This window comes from Necator americanus, chromosome I, assembly GCF_031761385.1.
Source record: "Necator americanus strain Aroian chromosome I, whole genome shotgun sequence".
NCBI classification, from domain to species: domain Eukaryota; kingdom Metazoa; phylum Nematoda; class Chromadorea; order Rhabditida; family Ancylostomatidae; genus Necator; species Necator americanus.
In genome coordinates this window covers 18,942,158-18,963,024 of record NC_087371.1, presented here as the reverse complement: position 1 = coordinate 18,963,024, position 20,867 = coordinate 18,942,158, and the positions used below count along the sequence as shown (strand labels likewise).

Below are 20,867 nucleotides of genomic sequence, written 5' to 3'. Positions count from 1 at the left end.
AGCTTAATAAGGTAGTCCAATAACGGTCATCTGGGAAACGCCTCCAGTTTTTCTACAGAGGCAAAAACCTAACGAAGAATCGTCTTGAAGACCAAATATCACAATTAAAGGTGAACTAGAACGAGTTTCACAGCCAAATCAACTATTCGAATTCAAAAACCATTTTCGTATAATACATGACAGGTCTGGAATGAGAAATGAAACAAGCGAAAAAGGAACAAAGCTCAACCCCGTGAAGTGTTTCCATTGATGAAAACTGTCTTCTATTACATATCCAAGGAATTATTGAGAATTCAAGGAAGACGTGATTTAAATGGCAAAAGAAGAAAATAGGGCCACCCACATAAATACAGTCTAAGAACTAAAGTGTTTTGTGCACTGGGACATAGGGAGCAGTACCATTAGAAGTTGTACCACTTCTTCTTTTCTAGTTTCTCCACCAGCTTGCCAGTCCGCTGCGAAAGGTTCATCGCACTGTTCCGCAGATTTTCCGTGGCATCTACAGTTGCGCTCAATTTTTCACCTCGTTCCGATATGTTCTAAAAAGAACTTCTGTCAAAGATCTCAGAGAATCAGTGAAGCAAAAGAGGAATTTTACTTGTAATGCCATAGCGGCTGCTTGTCCTGCAGAAATTCCACCAGCTTGAGCTCGTTCCATATTCCCGGAAGGTCCAGGAATAGTCCTTGCCACAGCACGTGTGACACCTCCGCCTACACCACCGCTGGCTTTCTCTCGGTCGGAAACTGCAAATTTTAACTGTATGAATCACCAAAATGGAAGATCGTGCATCCTTCTTCAAATTTCTGAATACACTATTTAAAAATGATGACAATTGCGCATAAAAGGAAATCTTATGAAGATTACGACCGCTAGCTGTTGTATTTAACGTTCACGTCCACGTAAAAAGCCTAAGCAGAATATGGTTAGGAGTAAAAAGTAAAATGTAGCTATCCCAATTCGTCTGCACTGCTCAAACTTGAAGTATTCGTTTACGCTCGCTCCAACTACAGAAGAGTCTAAAGCTCGATTGTTGCTATTGATACTCAACAGGATCAAATGTTCAAAATCCAGTACATCAAGATTTCATTCCTTCAAAGAAGGCCAAAAAAGAGTACGAGATCGAATTGAAAGAGGAAAATGATGATAGAGGATTCTGATGTAGTAATACCCACCCAGAAAAGCCTTCAAAAAGGAAGCATGAGAAGTCTGTCTAACGCGTGATAGACACATGATAATATGGTTATGGCAACTGTATACTGAATTAATGGAATTAAAAAAAGGAAATTTGAATTCACCTTTCACCTTCGAAGACTGCTTCTTTGTTTTAACAACGAGTGGCATTGAGAATAGTCTTCGCTTGACAATGTTAAAACGTGCTCAACAGTCTGGTTATGAACAACCATTTGTTCATATTGTAGGTTTTTATGTCTAACCTCTCCACATATTCAGAACACATTGAGGACGTTGCTGACTCTAATGATGAGTAATAAAACACCACGTGATTCATCGCGAGATGGCATCACAGGAGAATGTCTTCGCTATGAAATTTGAGACCAGAGAGATTGGAATGGATCGGATGATGGATGTAGGGGTAGCATGAGCGACTGCATTTCAACTTTGGTTTCAAAATTAGTGGAGTTTGGCAAACATTCCTCCGCGGTACTTCGAACAGTGTGAAATCTATTTCTGAGCTGTGTTAAACATCGCTGTCCATAAAAAGACGTTCATACTCAGTGGTAGGAAGATTGGTTGCATGTTTTATTCACGGCCTGGGGAATAAATGGAAGAACGCCCTAACATCCATCAAATATAAGCATTTGAACGAACAACTGGTGCAAAGATTGCAAATGTTGGTCTTTCACGACGAACGAAAATGCTTGTGATGATTCTATTATTAATTAGTAGTTTCGAAAGAGAAAAAAAATCGGTATGCACTCTTAGGGAGCACCGTATTTATGAGGAAACGAATATTGAATGCACGAAGGTGTAGAACAAGTTTCGTCGATGAATCAATCACGCGGCAGGAGCCGATCAGCGACACAACTTTGCTGTTCTTGCAGAGCCTCATATTGAAACTCATTCGCTCATGAGCCGCACCAGTTATGCGTAATTTTAGTATAAAACCACCAACAGAAAACTCCACTTCTTCAAGAGGATAAATGGAGTATCAGGTGATGATTAGATTTTCGAAAATGTTCGGAATAATTTCCCCACATTCAGAAATTGAAAGAGTGATTAAGGCAGTACTCACTGCTGTTAAATGTTAAACCATGGAAGAATTTTTCGACGTGTATATATACAGAAAAGCATTGTTGATACTGTTATTTTGATCGCGGGCTGCTTGCTGCTTTTTCTCCATTTCTCCTGTGGTATCAGTAGCACAATCCAAATCCAGATTGAGAAAACAGGTATTTTTGATTGACTATTTAACACATTTTTTTCACTCTGTAAAATAACCAATCTAATTAATTAATTAAGGGTTCCCATTAAAGAGAGCTATCTATCTGTGGTCCAGCAGATACATATGAATGGTTATTGAAGCATTCAGAAACGAAAAAGGCATGGGAACTCACGAATAGTGTCGACATCGTACGAGTCTTGCCGTTGTGTGCCTGTGAACATGCTTGATACGCCCTGAAACTCTGACGCTTCATTAAATCATAATGGTTCACCAGCCCAGAAATAAGGTCCAAACTAATTTCTTCTAATACATACAATGACATAATGACAAGTATTTTACACTCCAGAAGATACTACAACTGAAAATGCGAAGATAAGGGCATTTACAAGCAAGATGGGAACAAATAAAAGAGTTATTCGTAGCAGAGCTAGAATAGAGCATACTAACCTAGATCCGACAAACGTGATATGAACACGAAGTGTTCACAACACCGTTGTCAACCATGCTCTAAATAGCAATAGAGCTATTGATCCCAATTATTCCCATATTTTAAGCCAAAGATTATGATAATTTTGAAGAAAGTAATGGTCTGAGAGTTTTCATTGCATCCTGTCTCTGCTACTCGGTTATTCGTCCAGAAAAGTTTTGCGACAAAGTTTCTGAACGAACTCCTCGATTTTTGTACCACAAAAATTTATCCCAATTTACGTTAAAAAAATCCAGAGTTTTAGCAAAAATGAATCACCTTTAAAAATGAGCTATTGTTTCGCGGTGGTTCAGGAAGATCACACGCAACGAACAACTCGCCTAGAGATTCCGCAGCTTGTTCAGCTAATTCGGAGCATATCGTGTATTTTTCAACCTAAACGAGGTCCACGTACTTATACATTCTACAAAATATGTGGCAGTAGAAGAAACGAGACCAAAGGTAAGCAAACCTCAGATGGACTAGCCATGTAAATTCCAAGGCCATGTTCCGAGAACGATATCTTTTGGCATATGCTAGAACGAACCATTTCTAATCCAATGGTTCAAAGTAAATTCAATGTCACCAACCCAGCACAGTCCCGAAAGGGACCTAGCAACCATTCCATTCGGACAGAAATTAAAATGAGACAAGATGCAAGATGCGAAATGACTCTATCTCATCCACTTCAAGCATATCCTATCAAATTGGTGATAACACCAAAACGTTGTGACAGAACTCACGCATCTTCGATCTCAACTGAGTGGGGAAGGAATGGTGCCTGATGAAGGATTCGAAGAGAAGGTAATGAAAGTACTATCAACTAAAAAAGCCAAGTTTTTCAAAGCAGCTAGAATACGAATAATAGAATAACTATAATACCTTTCCATCAGCAGATAAACACATTAACACAGGATAACCTCTAACATGAGTAGCTTGAGCCTGTAACCAGTAACTAAAATTCTGTCCAGGAAGCAGATTCATAAGATCATAAATAACAGTCACCTTAACTAAAGGAATTTCTTCACATTTATGCACAAAAAGTTGACTGAATGAAGGTAGTGCAATGACTTTCACTTCGAATTCAGCAACAATAATCAGAGTCTGAAAAACTCTACATTACTTACAATCATATTGAGGAATTAGCTGAAGATGTACTGAAGACGGACGGTCTCCTTCATCCTCTTCCTGACGCTATTCTCATTTTTGGTAAGACTCACGAAAAAAAAAAGTGATAAGTGCTGTTCTTTGTGCATCCTACAATTTAATGCTATCTATAAAAGTGTCGTTTACAAAATCACAAATGCGTGGTAATTCATCTATGCAGAAGAAATACCTCAGTCATTCGCGTTTTCTGACTACTGCCTGACTAAAATGCCTACAAATCGTAAAAACAAATGACATTTTCTTTAAAAGTAAACCTGACAGCACGTTACATTTTAGAGGGTAATCGAATGCAGAGGAAGGTCATCCACACCTGAAAAATGAAACTAAAATTTTACTTACTTGAAGAATATCTTCAGCAAGATCGAGTGAGGATGAATACGTCGGGGACAAACTAGCCTTTGTTAAAATCTGAAAATAATCGTTTCAAAATGCGGCCTAAGCGAAGTCAGTGATTCTTCTACCGACCCGATTAGTGAACGTTTTTTCGGGACTTCCTGAGTCTTTGCTCTCTTTGCTGGTCTCCTTATACGACTCACTTGCACCTGATGTAAGGCAAAACGATTGATCCATAAACGTTTGGTAGAGCACTTGGCCTCTTAGCTTCACCACCGTTCCTAGAGCAAATGCATTCGTAAAATGAACTTAACATTGAGAGGAATTCTCTACAGTTGAGTGAGAGCCACGAAAATCTGAAGCTGTGATTTCCTCGCCAATCTTCTTCAGATCTAAGCAAAATAGACCACAGCTGGGATTAACGTGAAACCACTCGCACAAGACTTCGCAACACGGCTACGACCGGCTAAACTAGGTAAAAAATTACTGATGTCTTACTAAATCACATGCTACGAACAGCTATTGGAAGACAGCGGATTAAGCAATAAATGCCCACTACTTCCCCGCAATTTTTACGGATGTTCTTTTATATTTCTCACGTCAATCAAAAACTGTGAAATGCTCGTGAGAATCAACTGAAAGTGCAATCGCAGTTACAAAAAGTACTCAGTAAGATCAAATTAAAAGCCCACTCTATGTATCGATCCCATGCAAAAAAAGTGATAGCAAACACAATGGTAAGCATGCCAGAAAGCAAACACGAAGGCTCATTAAATAAACGCAATAAGGCCAAAGTGGCACAACACATACCCTTTGATCCGCACACCTTCACCGGAGCTGAATGCACAGGACGAAAGTATAAGTAAAAACGAATAGAAATATAGAAGCAGAGAAGATAGTCAAGCAGCAACGAAAAGACAGGCAGAAAGAAAGGGGCACGCAAACACAGAAGTCGAATATTTTCTGTGAGAGAATAAACATTCAAAACGCATCAAACGCAGCACAAATGAAAGCATGTGCAACATAACATGGAAGATACGTATTTCAAACCATTTAAAAGATCTACCCAGTTATACCACTTTAAGAGTGCAAGGCAATAGGAAAGTTCATAATAAACTACGTGAAGCTTAGCTATGAGCATACATATCTATGCAGACACGTTGAAAGCGCAGAAGCTTAATGATGCTACCTTAGGCTTACTTTCATCAGCGGCTGAAACAGAACTGCGGTCATTCCAATTAAAAACGAGTGATTCCAAGCAACTACTAATTAACAAGAAAAAAATTATCATAATGTCAAACCTGACGGTGCTATGACGACTGTGGAAATGAGACGATCCTGAGGAAGAATCAGATTTAACGCAATGGAGGCACCTGCACTCGTTCCTACCCATAAGCATGGAGACGAACGAGGATCTGCAAGAATTATTCAGAAATTATAAATGACCCGAGAAAAATCGTGACCACTGGAAACTAACCATTTCTCCGCGAGAACGAATGTATAAATGTTAGAGAGGAGACTGATTCTCCAGCAGCTATATTCAGCTTCTCCAAACTATGAGAAGAAATTGATGGGGAAGGTCCTGTTCCATCCCGATTTCTGCTGAGGACAGGGGAATCACGAGGCGTCTCGCCTGAATGATTGAAGTCGTAGAAAAATCAAAAAGTCATTGCATCTAACATCAGGACAACAAGACCGAGCCTCTGCTAAAATTCTCGGATGCTTAGGGCCATGACGCCAGCAGCTGTAACGGTGCAGCTGACGCTTGGTCATCCGAATGATAAAATTTTCGATGCCTTGATCTCTCGTAGGTTCGGAGTATATATTACGGGTATGAGTGTGGCCATGCTCACATTCCCCGCTTTCTAACGTACCTCACGGGGCAAAAGGCTGTTTTCCATGTTGCTCTCTCTAGATTAGGGGAAATTCAGCATGGCCACAATCATGCTCATAATCTACACTCCGAACTCTATATTGTCTATGAGTGATCCAAACATTGAAAATTTGAAGAAGAGTTATAAACAGACAGAACAAGTGCAAATAAGAAACCTTGAGGACTAAATTACTTTAAAATTCTCTAAAGCACAAATCACAATACTGTTAAGAAATAAGCGCGACGCAGATGTGGATTAACACTCCAATTAGTGGTGCTGCAATCGGTAACAAATTCTTCCCTTCTTAACACAAGGACACTTACCTTACCAGCACAACCACACCAGCTTTTGTTTGAGACGAATACCACAAGACAAGATAATAACCATTCACACTGCAAGAGAATTTTTCCCGCACGAACACAGAGCAGAAGTATACGATTTGAAAAACGAGCACAACGACGTGGAACGAAATCCTCTTCTTCATCGTCAGGTCGATCAAAAGAATATTCTTCCGGTCTTCAATCGACCGCAAGCACAGCTTCACCAGTGCACATTTAGAAGCACAAGAGGAGCATCCCCCGAACTGCGAAAACACCAAAAACCAAAAACGTCAGGAGCGAACCGAGGAGCACACACACGTCTTGCAAATACAGCATGCAAGATACGCAGGTGAAAGCTAATACCTCGAGGACTTCCGCCATTGCATTGTTCGCTCTGAGTTACCGCCATGGAATAAGCTTTGAAGAGCTCTCGACGCCGATCGAACGACTTCTGACGATTATCCGTATTCAATCGCACCAACTGGTTTCTTTCAGTTAATGGTGACTGTAACTAGTAAAAAGTGTGTTGTTCACTGGTAGCAGGACGCATTTTCAATTATCCTGAATCTCAAGGAAGAAGCAAGTCACAGGCAGACGAGCTCAAAAGAGTATGCGGCTTGCTTATTTAAAGAGAAGGAAAAAAAAAGAAATTCCGAAATAGGATTGAGAGCCGCCCTAGGAAAGCCTGTTACTTCCTCGTACAGATTTCGCCGTAATAATTGATTGTAACGTCACAACAAAACGATACAAAACCTAAAAACACGGCAAAACAGCTGTAAAAATGAGGTTAGCACTAGTTCTCGAAAATGTACGCAGGACGAAGTTAGCTTAATTTCTGACTCAGAAAATGTCGATTCTAAATGGGAATCGTAGGCATTGATACACACTATTATATTATGAGGCATACTATTATGAGCCCTTTTGCCACTTGTGTAAAAAAAAGACCCAAAAAGCGCAGTGAAAACAAGAAGACTCGCAGCCATTGACACTACCAAGCTCTGGGCAAGGAGAAGAAGAAAATGAAGGGGATAATGAAGTGAAGAACAGAGAACCCATTAGACAAGTTAGCTAATGCCAATTTAAAGAAGAAGACATTTAGTTAAACATAAATACACACAACACAACACAACACAAACTGACCTTCATCGGTTTTATGCAAGTGAAGAGATAGACTCCGCGTGACGGCTGTTCTTTTTTTCGTCAGACGGCGTATAAATCCACCATTTCGCTCCGACTGGCATCGTCCTGGCTTTGTCTGCATAGACAGAAGGGCATCCTCTCCAATTTCGGTATCTGGTCTATCTGTAGGTTCTCGACGAGCTTCGCGGTAGCGCTCACGTATCGAAGCAGCAAACTCTGCAGTGTTGCGTCGAAACACTGACACGACGCTTGGCTTTGGTGACAACGGTGCTTTTCGTAGTGGCGACGTCGCTTCGCCTTTGCAGAACATCTTTACGTCGTCATCTTCACTGTTTAGCTGCAAACTTCACACACCCACCATCACAGAAACAAAATACCCGACAGTATGACGAGCACACAATAAGGCATGCACAGTTTACTGACAAGAGTGGATATGGAAAGAGGGAAATAACTCAGAGCTCTATTGAATTACTGAAATCAGAATAGCAGACAATGTTTTACGATTTCATTATAAAAAAAATTCTGGCTTTTTAACCCCAACAGAGTATCACTAACTTGTACTCAACTTTAAACAGCACGTATCTATGGTTTCTCAAATGTACTCGTACTTATTTAGGAACCATACCACTCGTGACTGAAAAACTGCGAACCCCATGACGACTTCATAGGAAAGGCCAGGAATTTCGCACCACAAACCCAAAAACAGGCCAAAAAAATTATTGTAGAAGATGTGAAGACAGTCAAAAATCTGCGACTATTACATCGCAAGCAACATACCTCGACTGGGCTTGGAGAGGAAACATCACCCATCTGCAACTGAATCGCAGGTGTCGGATCAGAACCATACAATTCAGATGTGCTCCATGCATAAATTAACGCACACTGAGCAATATCTACCAAAGCGAGGCCGTTGGACATACCTAACCATAAGAATAGAAATTTTAAAACATCGTAAACACGATGAAACAGGAAGAAGTTTCACTTCGAACCAAACTAGTCTTCAAAGAATGAAGGAAAAAAACTACCGAGAGCTATCACACCGAAAGCAGAATTCAAAGCAGTAGCTGTCACGGAGTCAGCATGAGAAGTGGACGGCCACGGAACGAGACAAGCCAATTCCGGCTAGAAATGTGAAGTACTAGCATACGCCAAAGAAACAACTACGTTTGAAAAGTTGCATTTTTTCAGCCCTGACCTGATAACCAGCTGCACGCTTTACAGGCGCACCGCGAACTTTGAATGGCACTATTTGCTCATCTCCAGAGGCGTCACTTGTATCTGGACTGTGGGTAGAGTCTCTACTGATCACCTGCAATGCCACTCATTTGTTGCCATTTTCTAATCAATTCTTTTAAATAAACAAACATCGACAGTATAAGATGGGAGGTGTAACATAACAGTAAAAGGAATAAAAGGGCAGACATGAAATCGAGGGAAATATTTGGTAAGTTAACTCGAGAAAGTGCCGTGATGGAGACAATGATATAGACATCGAGAAACGGTGTTTTCCGAGATGATGAAGATGTAGCTGTAATTTAGCTTAGTTTGAACAGCATCATACAACGCAGAGTTTAAAAAAACGGTTTGGAATCGATACAACTATTCTATACTTCTAACTGTCGGAAACGAAGGTACATTTGACCATTACCTTTTTCTGTCGTCGGATTTCTTTCGGCGCAGGAAGAGGTGTCATGCGCTCATCAGCGGTGTTTGATGTACACGCCCCTAACAATGGTATTTGAACAACCTAAAATATGGGAAGTTCTTTCTACCGGTGAACATCGCTGACCCCGATAGTCTTCATTTTATGTGACGGTCTAGAAAATATAATGAAATAAAATAAAAAGACGGAAACAGTTCAGCCGTCAGTACAGGAAAGCGATCAGTTTCGATCCGTGAAGAGAGTTCCTCAGAGAGTGCAAAAGAAAGGTAATAAAGACAACCAGGAGTCTGCACGAACAATTTGATGTCAAAACTGGGAAAAATTAACCAGCGAAAAGTTCTTAGAATGTGTTAAGAAGTACAACTGAGAGTTTTACAAATATGTCCCCGCTTCCTTCTACAGACTAACAGATACCTTAGTCATATCATCTTTAACCTAATGGTTAACACGCACTCCACTAATATTTCTTCATGGAATTGTCATCGAATCAGTCAAAAAGCAGTAGTCCGGCAGAGTAAAAAAAAGTGCAGCTTTTTTCAGGGCTTCTGTATATATATAATTTGCCTTTCACAGTTACAATATGATCAACTTGACTCCGGCTCAGTGGATAATTACGGAAAAAGAGGGAACGCCTTCAGTGAGAAGATAACTGAATTTGCATCCAAAGCAGGGCAATTGCAGAAGAATAGTTTGCCAGTACTAATTCTGTTATGTTGCAAAAAGTTGGAACATCCAAGGATGATGCTTTACTGTTTAATCATGCATAACGTCTAGCTTATGTGATCTTAAATCTTGGAAGATGTGAATCTGCTTACCGCAATAGTGTTCATGCTTTCAGCCTTCGTGAAGCGAAACAATGTGACTTGGCCCGATACTCCTGATACAAGAAGAAGACGGGACTGCAAAATGATCGAAATAAAGAAGCGAACTTGTGCGAAATGCGTTCAAGTGTACTCACTTCGACGCATAATTCGACAGATTTCACAGCGTGAGAGACCTTCTCACAGCCTTCTAGTTCTTCTAGACGCTCAAAATGAGACGCAGTCTTCAGTCGGTAGAGAATTTGTAGGTTTTCCCCCGAAGCTTGCCAAAACCTCACCGTACCATCTTTATGTCTAAAATAAAACTTCTATTAATAAAGATATCAGAAGGCTTCATCATATGTACACATGAAATGGAAGCTCTCGACCTAGGGGAAGGCTCCAAAGAGTGCATGGAAGAATCAAAGAAAGGTCATGGTATCCTTTTACTTTACTATTGCATAGATATAATCATGGTGGAACCAGAACATAATAAAAGCATAATCACTCTTCTAGACATACCCAGTAATTATGAGCTCCTGATGACCGGCTGCACATTCCCGTCCAATACCACCATTTACAGGCCACGGCTATAAAAAAATACTTCTGACAGGTGTCATATGTTAACTCTGCTAAACGAAATATTTAGTTTTAAAAACCGCTTCGCTGAGCTAAAACTACTGCAGGAAGATCAGACTCTACTGTGGCATTGAACAGCAACTCTACAACAATGTAATTACCCTTTCACTGTAGCCTTTTCTTCTTTGTCTGCAGCCCACGAGGGTCAATGCACCGACGAGATCGCTTGGACAATCTGAGTAATAGGAAACGCAAGTAATAGGAGCTTCATGCAAGTCCATAGCATGAGGCGATTCCATACACGGATATCTATAATTGAATCACAATCGTTCTGACGGGCATCGAATAGAAGAATGAGTAGCTGACCCTGGTGTCATAAGGTCGATCATCATCAGTTCACCTTTTAGTAGAACTGCTAAAGCTTGGGGTTGTTGGGGGCAGGAGACGAAGGGGATCTTTAATGACATGATAGTTCGACAGGGAAAACAAGAACACAACTTGAAGCCAACCTGTGGCAAAGTCACGAAGGATAAAATAGGATGGTCCATTTCAAGGACAGTCGCCGATTTCGATGCACGAAGGAACGTGAGAGCTGGTACGGGTAAACCATCATCGGTCGGCATGCCTTGATCAAATGTACTACTTCTAGGCGCAAGATCGTGTCAAAATACAAAAAGAAATATAAACACAACTTTGCAAAAACAAGCATAAGTGTGCCAAGTGAAAGAAAAATGAAATAATGGAATTATGTTACCTCCGGCAAATACAACCAACTGATCACCGTCGGTGTTATGCTTCCAGTCGATGATCATTATTGGTCGACAAGGGCCTTGACCATGTGGTGACGTCTTTTGTTGCGGTTCATCTTTAATTATTCGGGAAAATCAAGTTCAATCTTTGCTCCGTCTCCCAAAAATTCAGAAAACCCACTAGTCCTTTTCATACTATATACACAAATGGACCCATCCACATTTCCAGTCATAACAGATTTTCCTTCGTAATGCCAGCTGAAAAAAAAAGCATGAAACACAAATTAACCGTTGAAGCCGGGAAGATTCAACCTAAAGCATTTTATGGGTGGGTCGAGTGGAAATCGATCAACTTCCTTGGTAACCAAATTCCACTGCACCATAACGCCTTTATCGTATGCAATGAGAAGCTTCGTTGGTTCTGTAGGACTTGGAGCTATTTGCTTCACAGGACCAGGATGTACGCGGCAGCTCCTAGAAACTCTGGCTAATACTAGAATTGATTAAAGTGCCTTTAAATGCTCTCAAAGAAAGGATGGTTCATATCTTTCTGACTCTTGAAATTCCACTCGAACTGCGAATAAGTTTCAGTTCGAAATATACAAAGATACCTTCAAAATATAAAAATTCTGGATTTTATTCGAAATAAATAAAAAGAAATGAATGCAATGACTAGAGAAAAACAGGTACTAAGAAGTTCAAAAGAGAGCCTCCAATCAAAATAGAAGCTTCTATCAAGCAGTGCAAAATCTTTATTACTTTATGTTCACGTTAGAAAAGACGACAGTGCGAAGTGATTATAATCACGAGTAAAGTGAGAGGATGAGAGAGCAGTCAATCGCGCCCCCTTATTTCTGGAAGTAAATAAGTAGATCAGTCAGGTCCCGAAAACTTAAGCATTAGTCTTAGAACATCTAAGGCAAGCTAAACTTACGAAGAGATAAAAGATAGAGCTTTCAGAAACACGGGCGCAGTTGTGAGCTTCCCCACACCCCAAACACATTTTCCCCTATGATCACTTTCAAAAGGAACTTTCCACATGTTCCTCAACATACTTGTATGTAGATAATGTTTGGATCTAAACTTGCTATAACGCGAGGTAAGTAGGAAGTATAAGTAGGAACTCACAGATCAATAGCTTTATTCCAGTTGATGATGTATGGGCTCAACTGGAAAGTGCCTACAGACACGAAATAAACGTTTCCCTAAAAGAGAAGCATTTGACAATGTTCTAAGATAAGAATTACTTGCACTTAAATATAGTGAAAGAGGAAACTAAAACTATCAAAGGTTAGTCAATTTCCTTCAACCTGCACAATTACGTCCATACCTTGTCCGTTCCAACATACAACCATCTGTTACCCATAGGAAGGTTAATACACGTGACTGATTCTTTATTCAGTTTTAAACTGTGCACAATCTGAAACAGTGATGAATTGCAATAAGAATGAAAATTGAGTCAAATTGTTACCTCCGGTGTTTTTTGCCTGTAATTCCACAGATGTATAATATCGTTCCCACATGCCGTAATCAAGCCACCCTATAACGATTATGAATAGGAGTTGTAAATTGAGAGTGGAAGTCGTACCTCGTTAATAAGAAACTGGATATGGTTCACAGCGTGGTCCGATTCATGTCGCAACAAGTAGTCTACTCCTACATCACCTACAATACCATTTCCAAATCGACAAATTCGAATGTATGGATTGCTTTAGGGACAAACAACTGCTCAAACACGACTTCTTGTCTTGATTTGCACACCAAGGTAATAATCTAACATAATGATCAAATAGACGAATAATATCTTCGATTAATCTGTAGCGTTGATCGTAAAAATTTAAGAATTCTTTCTGATTCTAACAGAAGCTGTAGCTCTCTCAATTAAGATATGTGAAGCCTCTTAACGAAACTGGAGTCCCATGTTCACATATATACATGTATAAGAATCAGGGATATATCAGATAATATATGTCCTTAAAAATAATTTTGCAATCATACGCCGATTTGCATCGATACATCTACTGGAAAACCGCCTCACATGCTCATACTACGCACGGCATGAAGCTCAGATCTTGAAATAATACAATACAATGAAGAAAAGGAAGTATCGACCAAACAGAAACTACCATATTCAAACCGCACCTATGATTCTAACTAATCCATGTCCAGTTCCAATTGCTAGTAGACGCTGCACTGGGTCGTAAGCCAGGCATCGTGCATCATCGGGAAACCCATGCCGCACAATCTGAACAGTACCTCGAATTAAAAATGCTGCGTACCCGCATCTTAAACGCTTCAATCTCGCAGCGCTATTCAGATTTGCCTTTTAGCCAACCAAGAACGTGTTTTTCTCTGCATTTCCGCTATCGATCAGAACAGCAATTTATTCGGCGGAAGAGAGCCAATATACCTTGCAAAATAACTGCTTCAATGTGTCACAACAGAAAGTATGCAGCACATGCATGATATATTAACAAAGCGTGTAAAACATTAACTAGAAACCCGAAAATTAAAAAAAAAACCTGAATAACGTTTACTAGTTTAAAAAATTGTACTGGAATGCGTTCGAGTTAATTATTTGATATTTAATGTTAGGGATACTGACTGTTAAACTAATTACTGGGATGTAGAATCTAAAGGAACTTTTTTTTAGAATTCTACTTCTTTGTGGACTTCAAAATAAGCTTTGCAGTTTCTGCACATAGTAGAACTACTCTTGAATCATCTATTTATCCTTCTAATATAATACTAATACATAAAAAAAGCATTTTGCTCTCATTTCACACATCTTAGCTGTAACAAAATGATCAAACTCGAAAAATAATACGTCTTTTTTTTCTGTTAATGGCAACACCATGCACCACCTCCATCTCTCTTCTGAGTTTTGTAGTCATAAAGAATATATGTATCATATGTATGAATGGATGTATCAACATACTTCTAATGGATAGTTATCTTAGGAGAGTCATGAATGTTTGTGAAGCATCATAATTGTAAGGAAAAATAGTTATTTCAAGACAATGTTGTCATGACTGTAGACTCCTAGTGTTTCACAATGCTATCGGATCTCTCTCCAAACCAGCATTGATCACTGGCAACTCTCTTTCTGTTTGCAAATAAACAAAATAGTATTTGACTTTGTATTACAAAACAAACTTAAGATATACAATGTTGACAAGAGCTAAATGAAGTTAGTTGATGTCAATAGGCTGAGTACTCAGGCTCTAGACCAACGGTCCTCTGCTTTTAGAAGCAAATTGTCCGGAAGGCATAAATGGATATATGAGTGTTGAAAGAACTTCAGATGTCAAGCAAAGTGCCTTCGAGTCATCCATCAGTCCATCCACAATCTGCTATTTAGATACACTCATCATATCCACAGTTGCATACAGCAAAATGAATGCTTCGTTTAGAACCAGACAATTGGTCCCCATAGATGATAAAAGATTGACTGCTGTCCGTCGCGCCAATACGGGCGCGGACAGCTTTACATCCGTGAGCAAACATCCGAAGACGAAGTTAACAAAGTTACTCGCAGCTTTCGATCCACGCGCTAAACTACAGCTCGAAAATGAATTTCATCATGTTTCTGAGATCAAAAATCTACCACCAGTGCGCTGTGTTGGTCACCTATAATTTTCTCGATCAGAAACGAAAACTCAATGAACTCTTGATTTTCTAGTAAGCGAGCATCGCTATAACTATGTTCGTTAATCAAACGCTTATTCCACAACAACATTTTGACGGCAACGCTGGTAGTGAATATGGTGCAAATGTCAAGAAATTCGAAAGACATAAAGTGGAGCGGGGTACGGGAAACTATCAAAGAAAGTGTGCATAAAATGTTCAGGTTTAAGTTCTTCAACTAGGCATAACGTAAGAATCGACTTCCGACGTCATTAAAGTTAAGTGAATGAAGTGCCAAATTTTCACAAATAAATCTGGAATCATATAATGTTGTTACCAATCAAACAGTGATACCGTTTCAAACAACCGTCGTTTAGGTAATATAAAACGGATGTCCTTCGTCAACTAGCTGAAATTTCACAAGGAAATGAACGCAGTGATTAACTTCAAGTACAACCGATTCCGATGCAACTGTAAGTAACAAAATTAACTCTTTGCAGAAGTAACTCGAGATTAAGCTAATTATGTAAGCTGATTCAATGTGGAGTTCATTCAAATAAAAAAAAGTACACATACATTCCGCACCTTCTTAGTAGGTGAAGAGCTCTATCAAGAATTTTGAATCGCAAATTCTTATCGAAAAGTTAGAGAATAATATGATATTTTTTAGGGTTAATAGGTGTTTTACTGCAGGATGTGAGCACAAATCATCAATAGAGTATCTTTCGAAATCGTAGAATAAAGCTATAGTGAAGTTTTCAAAGTAGTCCCCTCGAAAGAGATCAAGTGATACCTCGAAGAAGAATATTATTCATCACCTTTATAAGTAACTAGCACATAATAATCAGTTTGTCAAAGAACAGTCAGATTGTCACCATGAACAAAACCTTTGAGTTTGAAAGAACGAAAAAAAGAGTGAGGCGAGATCGTGAAAAGAAAACAATTTTGCTTACGGATATGACTTCAAGCTCTATGCTTCTGTATTGGATTATATAGTATTATATGATGACGACACAAAACTGGATTCGGCGGGATAAAATAAGAGTTAAATGGAACCAAGCAGTAAAATGAGAGACATAAAAACATGAATGAGAGACAACCTTTTCAAAGCAGCAATGCTCAGGTTGAATTTTTTCATCAACTGCGATTTCAATTCGATTATGAAGCGATCGCAAACCATCGATTGCTGATGCGAACCTGAAACGGGATATTTGCAAACACATTCGCCGGTGAGCTCAACCTCCTTTGAAAAACGCTCACTTCTTCTTTGCTTTATCCATTTCCAGATATTTGAGAAGAAACTACTTGCTTGCTTAGGTCGTTGCGTAGTGTTCTGGACTGCTGTATTTCATACTGCAAATGGTCATCATTTATGTGGAAAGCAAACACTAGTAAGAAAATCTACCAGCAATCGATTAGGAAACTAAAGTTACTGATAATCGCTCAACGAGAGACTCATCTGCAAAGCGGAGAAATTTTGGATGGTCTGCAAATGATGAGTTCATCGGAAGTGACACTCCGACTAATTAAAATAATGGAAGAGTTGAGTTTCTTGGAGATTTCATGGGTTAAAACAAATATAACCCCTAGCCTAATCTTATTGGTGAAAGTATGAGAACCATAGGAGATCAAGTGAAGTGAGACGGAAAAAGTGAAATCGGGCTTGATGTGAAATGAGACAGGTGTTCTGCAATTACGGATAGAAGAGGAGAAAATGTTGAGCTTCTTCCAAGCGCAGATGATCGAAGAAGAGTTCTCTTAAAGTAACCGCACCACGAATCTGAGGTGGTACGAATTTCATGTGGAGTATTCGTACACGGGATCGTAGATTATGGAGAGAAGAGTGATTCCGCCGATTTCTTCCGAATTGCCGTAAAAAACGGCCCGGAATATGCGGCTTCGGGCGTCCAAGCGCGCTATTTTCTAACCAGTTCGGTTGGAGCGCGCCAGTCTTGTGCATGCGCCGCATCTTCCGGACCATTTTTTACGGCAATTAGGAAGAAATGGACGAAATCACCCTCCTCTCCATAATCTACTATCCCGTAGAAGAATACTCCACCAGGAAATCCGTACCACCTCAGATTCGTGGGGTGATGCCCTTAAGTTCTGCGCAGAAGTGCAATTAACTTCGTTTACAATCTATCCACTAGATAGCTGTTGTTTCATTGCCCTAGTGCTTGCAATAATTAATAGTCCAGAAGTTTGTGCCCTAGTAGTGGCACGGGTGCCGAACCAAACTGATATAGCCGAGCCAAAAGGATCTGATGCGTGGTGCAGTTGCGTGGGCGCGGTCACGTTCGAAGTTTCCCAATGGAGCCAGCGGTTGTGACCGAGGTGGGACCATTACTAACTTCGCTCAGACTGAAAAGCTAGCGATGGTACCACCTCGTTCAAAGCCGCCGGCTCCACTGTGCTGCTTCGAGGCCAGCCGCCTGCGCAACTGCACCAGACTTCAGGTCGTTTTTATCCGACTACACATATACCATCGCTGGGTGGTTGTAGTAAGTTCACTAATGTCGTCGACGTGGAATGCAATGAACCTCCATGGTACCTGAGCTACACACCCCCAAATTCGCATGGCGTCGCAAAGATCCTCGAGTTTCATCGCTGGTCTTGATCACAATAGCTCCCAGAGCAAATATCTGCCATATCTCACTGACTGAGAGAACTTAAAGGCATCACCCCACGAATCTGAGGTGGTGCAGATTTCAGGTGGAGTATTCGTATACGGGATGGGAGACTACGGAGAGGGAGGTGATTCCGTCCATTTCTTCCTAATTGCCGTAAAAAACGGCCCGGAAGATACGGCTTCATTCGTTTTGGCGCACCATTTTGTACAAGGGGTTCGATTGGAGCGCGCCAGTCTTGTGCCACGCCGCATCTTCCGGGCCGTTTTTTACGGCAATTAGCAAGACGGAATCACCTCCCTCTCCGTAGTCTCCCATCCCGTATACGAATACTCCACCTGAAATCTGCACCACCTCAGATTCGTGGGGTGATGCCTTTAAGGCCGCAGGTTCTGAACAGCGAGCTCTTCCTCGTACCCAGCTGAACATATTGTGCAGTCAGCATTGCTTATATGTATGCACTAACGCTATTTGTAGAACTTTCTCGTTTAGACTTCACTTGGAGGGCTGTTTTGTCGGGACATGTGTCACCTAAAATAGCCTCCATCTTGGGATATGGTTTTGTGTAAGTCCGAGAGGCATTCCACTGTCATTATGATACGGCGCTTGTTTGCCGGACTTTCTAAACGATACAGAATGATACCAGGCTTTCAGAGCAAACATAAATGTATTGGATTTCGCTGATACAAAAAACTAAGGAGTTGCAGAGCACTTTTTAGTGATACGGCCACAACACTGAGACGCTCCTTTCTCTTGCTCTCATATTGAACCTTAACGACACACTCCAGGAAATGATCTATTTCCCTGTATCTCCCTGAGTTTTTCTTCTGGATTTATTTGTGTCTGATGAATTCTGCAATGGTTAATTTCCCGGAGATTTACAGTTTTCGGAGAGATTCGCTAGAATCTGTGCGACAACTCTGGATGGAGAAATATAAGCAAAGGGAATCGTAATATACGCAAAAACCGAAATAAGGTGGGGCAAAGAAAAATACCCAATATTTACTTCTTATATTATATTTTTTTAAATATATTTTTTATACTTTTATATATATATATATATATAGTCAGGTCAAAACAACATGAAGCGAAGTGCAGGTGCGTAGGGTGCTGCGCTCGAAGCGGTGGAGTCGAGGCAGAGGTCTCACCACGACACCTACCACCACGGTCCGCAACGCCGCTTTGAGCGCAGCCGCTTAAGAAACTGAACTGCGCTTCATTTCGTTTTGACTCTACTATAGGAACATTAGGAACCACGCGATTATGTACGCTCCACAACCACGAGTGAGAGATCGAAAATCAATGAGAATTCTTCAGCAGCATTCAACTAAAAGCAATGAATATGCTGCTGAGGGAACCGGAACGTGTGCAAGAGGGGTGTTTTCTAATGTACCTCGTAGTAACAAAGGTGTTCCATGCCATTTTTCGGGGGGAGAAGAGGAAATTGGACGTGACCCCCTTCCTATTCTTAATCTACCCCTAAACTCTATATTTGTGCAAATAAACCCCAAAATTATCGATTTAATGATATCCTGCCTTTAAATTGCGGAACATTGTGAGGGTTAGAGTTATCATGATAGGTTAATTCCGCACGTCTTTGTGCAGCTCTCGTCCAGTTTCGCATGTCTTCTCTTTCAAACGTGCGCTGTTTCGCGGATTCAAATGATTTGGAACATGGAAAAAAAGGGCTGCCATTGTAGGTAAGGCAGATATATCTGGGCTGTACATGACAACTCCATACGGCCTGTTCACCTTTCCTCATAACGTTCAGTATTGCTCGTGGAAGATCTACTGTCGATGGTTGTCGCATCCACGAAACTGTGGTCTCTACGATTGCGTACACCCATTGCCATCTACAAATCACATCGATTATTGCAAATGCACAGCGAACAACGGGACAGAAACCTCTCAGTCAACTCTTGTTGAAAGGCAACATGTGTTGTGATGATGCATCCTGGAGGATACAGAATCCATATCTCTTCAACTTTCCAGGCTCTCAAGAAAGCGACTACACCGAAACGGTACTCGAAATAAAATGCTGTTAGCATTTTTGGTTCGGTGCTTCACTTGGAGCAGAAAGAATGGTGCAGACAGCCTCGTAAATGATATATGATCTTGATTGCGAAATGCCCATAAATCCCCAAAAATAGTGTCGCGTCTTGGTGTCGGGAAAAGAATCAGGATGAGGTGACGACGATTCTCTATAATTATCACATGCAGAACTGAGGATTGACTAACTTCTGCGCGCAAGAGTCGTACAAAATCGCTGTTCTCCACATCAGTATTTTCCAGGGAATAGTGTTAGAATCTCCGGACTTTTTGGAGTGAACAAATGCAAACTCGAAGTAGGGACGTCCTTTTAACAGCAAGAAATAGAGCAACCAGGAAACACAGCTCCGATGTAAGACTAGAATCAATAGAGTGGCCTCCATTAATCCTTGAGAATCCGGAAACCAAAAAAGAAACACTTTTAGTCATCGAAAGTGTTCAAATGTGATGCAAAGGAAGCAAATATGTGAGGTGATTGAGACGGAAATGTGGAGAAGCAAAATTGACGCCAGAATAACAGAAGCAGCTGATGCAAATGGGCTTTCTCCGGCCGTTCACACACACATACACGCATGTGGTTACGTTTCGTGCGATCGATGTGTTGCATTTTTTTCAGTCGAAAAAGTGGAGAACAAACACATAACACGGTGGAATAATGAGGACTGCAAGGATAATGGAAAATCTACGTATGACGGAGCGATAGACTAGAGGGAGGGGATTTGTGAGATGCAGATTGTCGATGATGTGCTGCTGATAATGGTAGAGGCCATCTCATCGCTTTACGCTCAAATGTGCAGTTTTGTTCCACGCTGATCCTTTAACTAGGAACAAGAGAAGTTCTCGTACACTTGCTTTTAGCTGAATCCATTTCCGAAAGAAGAAGCGAGAGAAATGGAAACGGAGCCGATTTGTGTTTTTGAGAGACCGTTAATGGAAGAAAAAGAAACTTGTTTCCTAAACAACATTTGCCTAAAAGCAAGCTTTGACATAGATAAAGAGACTGCAAAAACACAAGCGTCCAAAAGCGATGTTGTTCGGCCAATGAAAAGCGAAAGTCGTTGGAGAATCTTG

General features: G+C 40.6%; 1 protein-coding gene across 3 annotated transcripts; it reads right to left on the bottom strand.

The window, feature by feature from the left end:
* Positions 1-401: 401 nt before the first annotated feature.
* RB195_006158 (uncharacterized protein) lies at positions 402-16,400 on the bottom strand (the record flags this gene model as incomplete). Of its 3 annotated transcripts, XM_064179070.1 has the most annotated exons (34): positions 402-539; positions 599-744; positions 2,575-2,635; positions 3,148-3,264; positions 3,341-3,404; positions 3,612-3,691; positions 3,751-3,810; positions 3,874-3,972; positions 4,375-4,443; positions 4,501-4,649; positions 5,670-5,783; positions 5,846-6,001; positions 6,926-7,067; positions 7,680-8,039; positions 8,480-8,622; positions 8,728-8,824; positions 8,898-9,011; positions 9,351-9,449; positions 10,181-10,264; positions 10,324-10,480; positions 10,688-10,755; positions 10,906-11,053; positions 11,111-11,199; positions 11,254-11,369; positions 11,499-11,609; positions 11,675-11,751; positions 11,806-11,967; positions 12,622-12,698; positions 12,824-12,913; positions 12,965-13,033; positions 13,082-13,158; positions 13,636-13,738; positions 16,221-16,317; positions 16,381-16,400. In XM_064179070.1, the coding sequence occupies 34 exons, from the start codon at positions 16,398-16,400 to the stop codon at positions 402-404; spliced, it is 3,753 nt and encodes a 1,250-aa protein (XP_064036057.1). The 3 variants fall into 3 exon arrangements, with proteins under 3 accessions (XP_064036057.1, XP_064036058.1, XP_064036059.1); XM_064179068.1 differs by lacking the exon at positions 6,926-7,067 and having other exon boundaries at positions 7,703-8,039; XM_064179069.1 differs by lacking the exon at positions 7,680-8,039.
* Between the last annotated feature and the right edge of the window lie 4,467 nt (positions 16,401-20,867).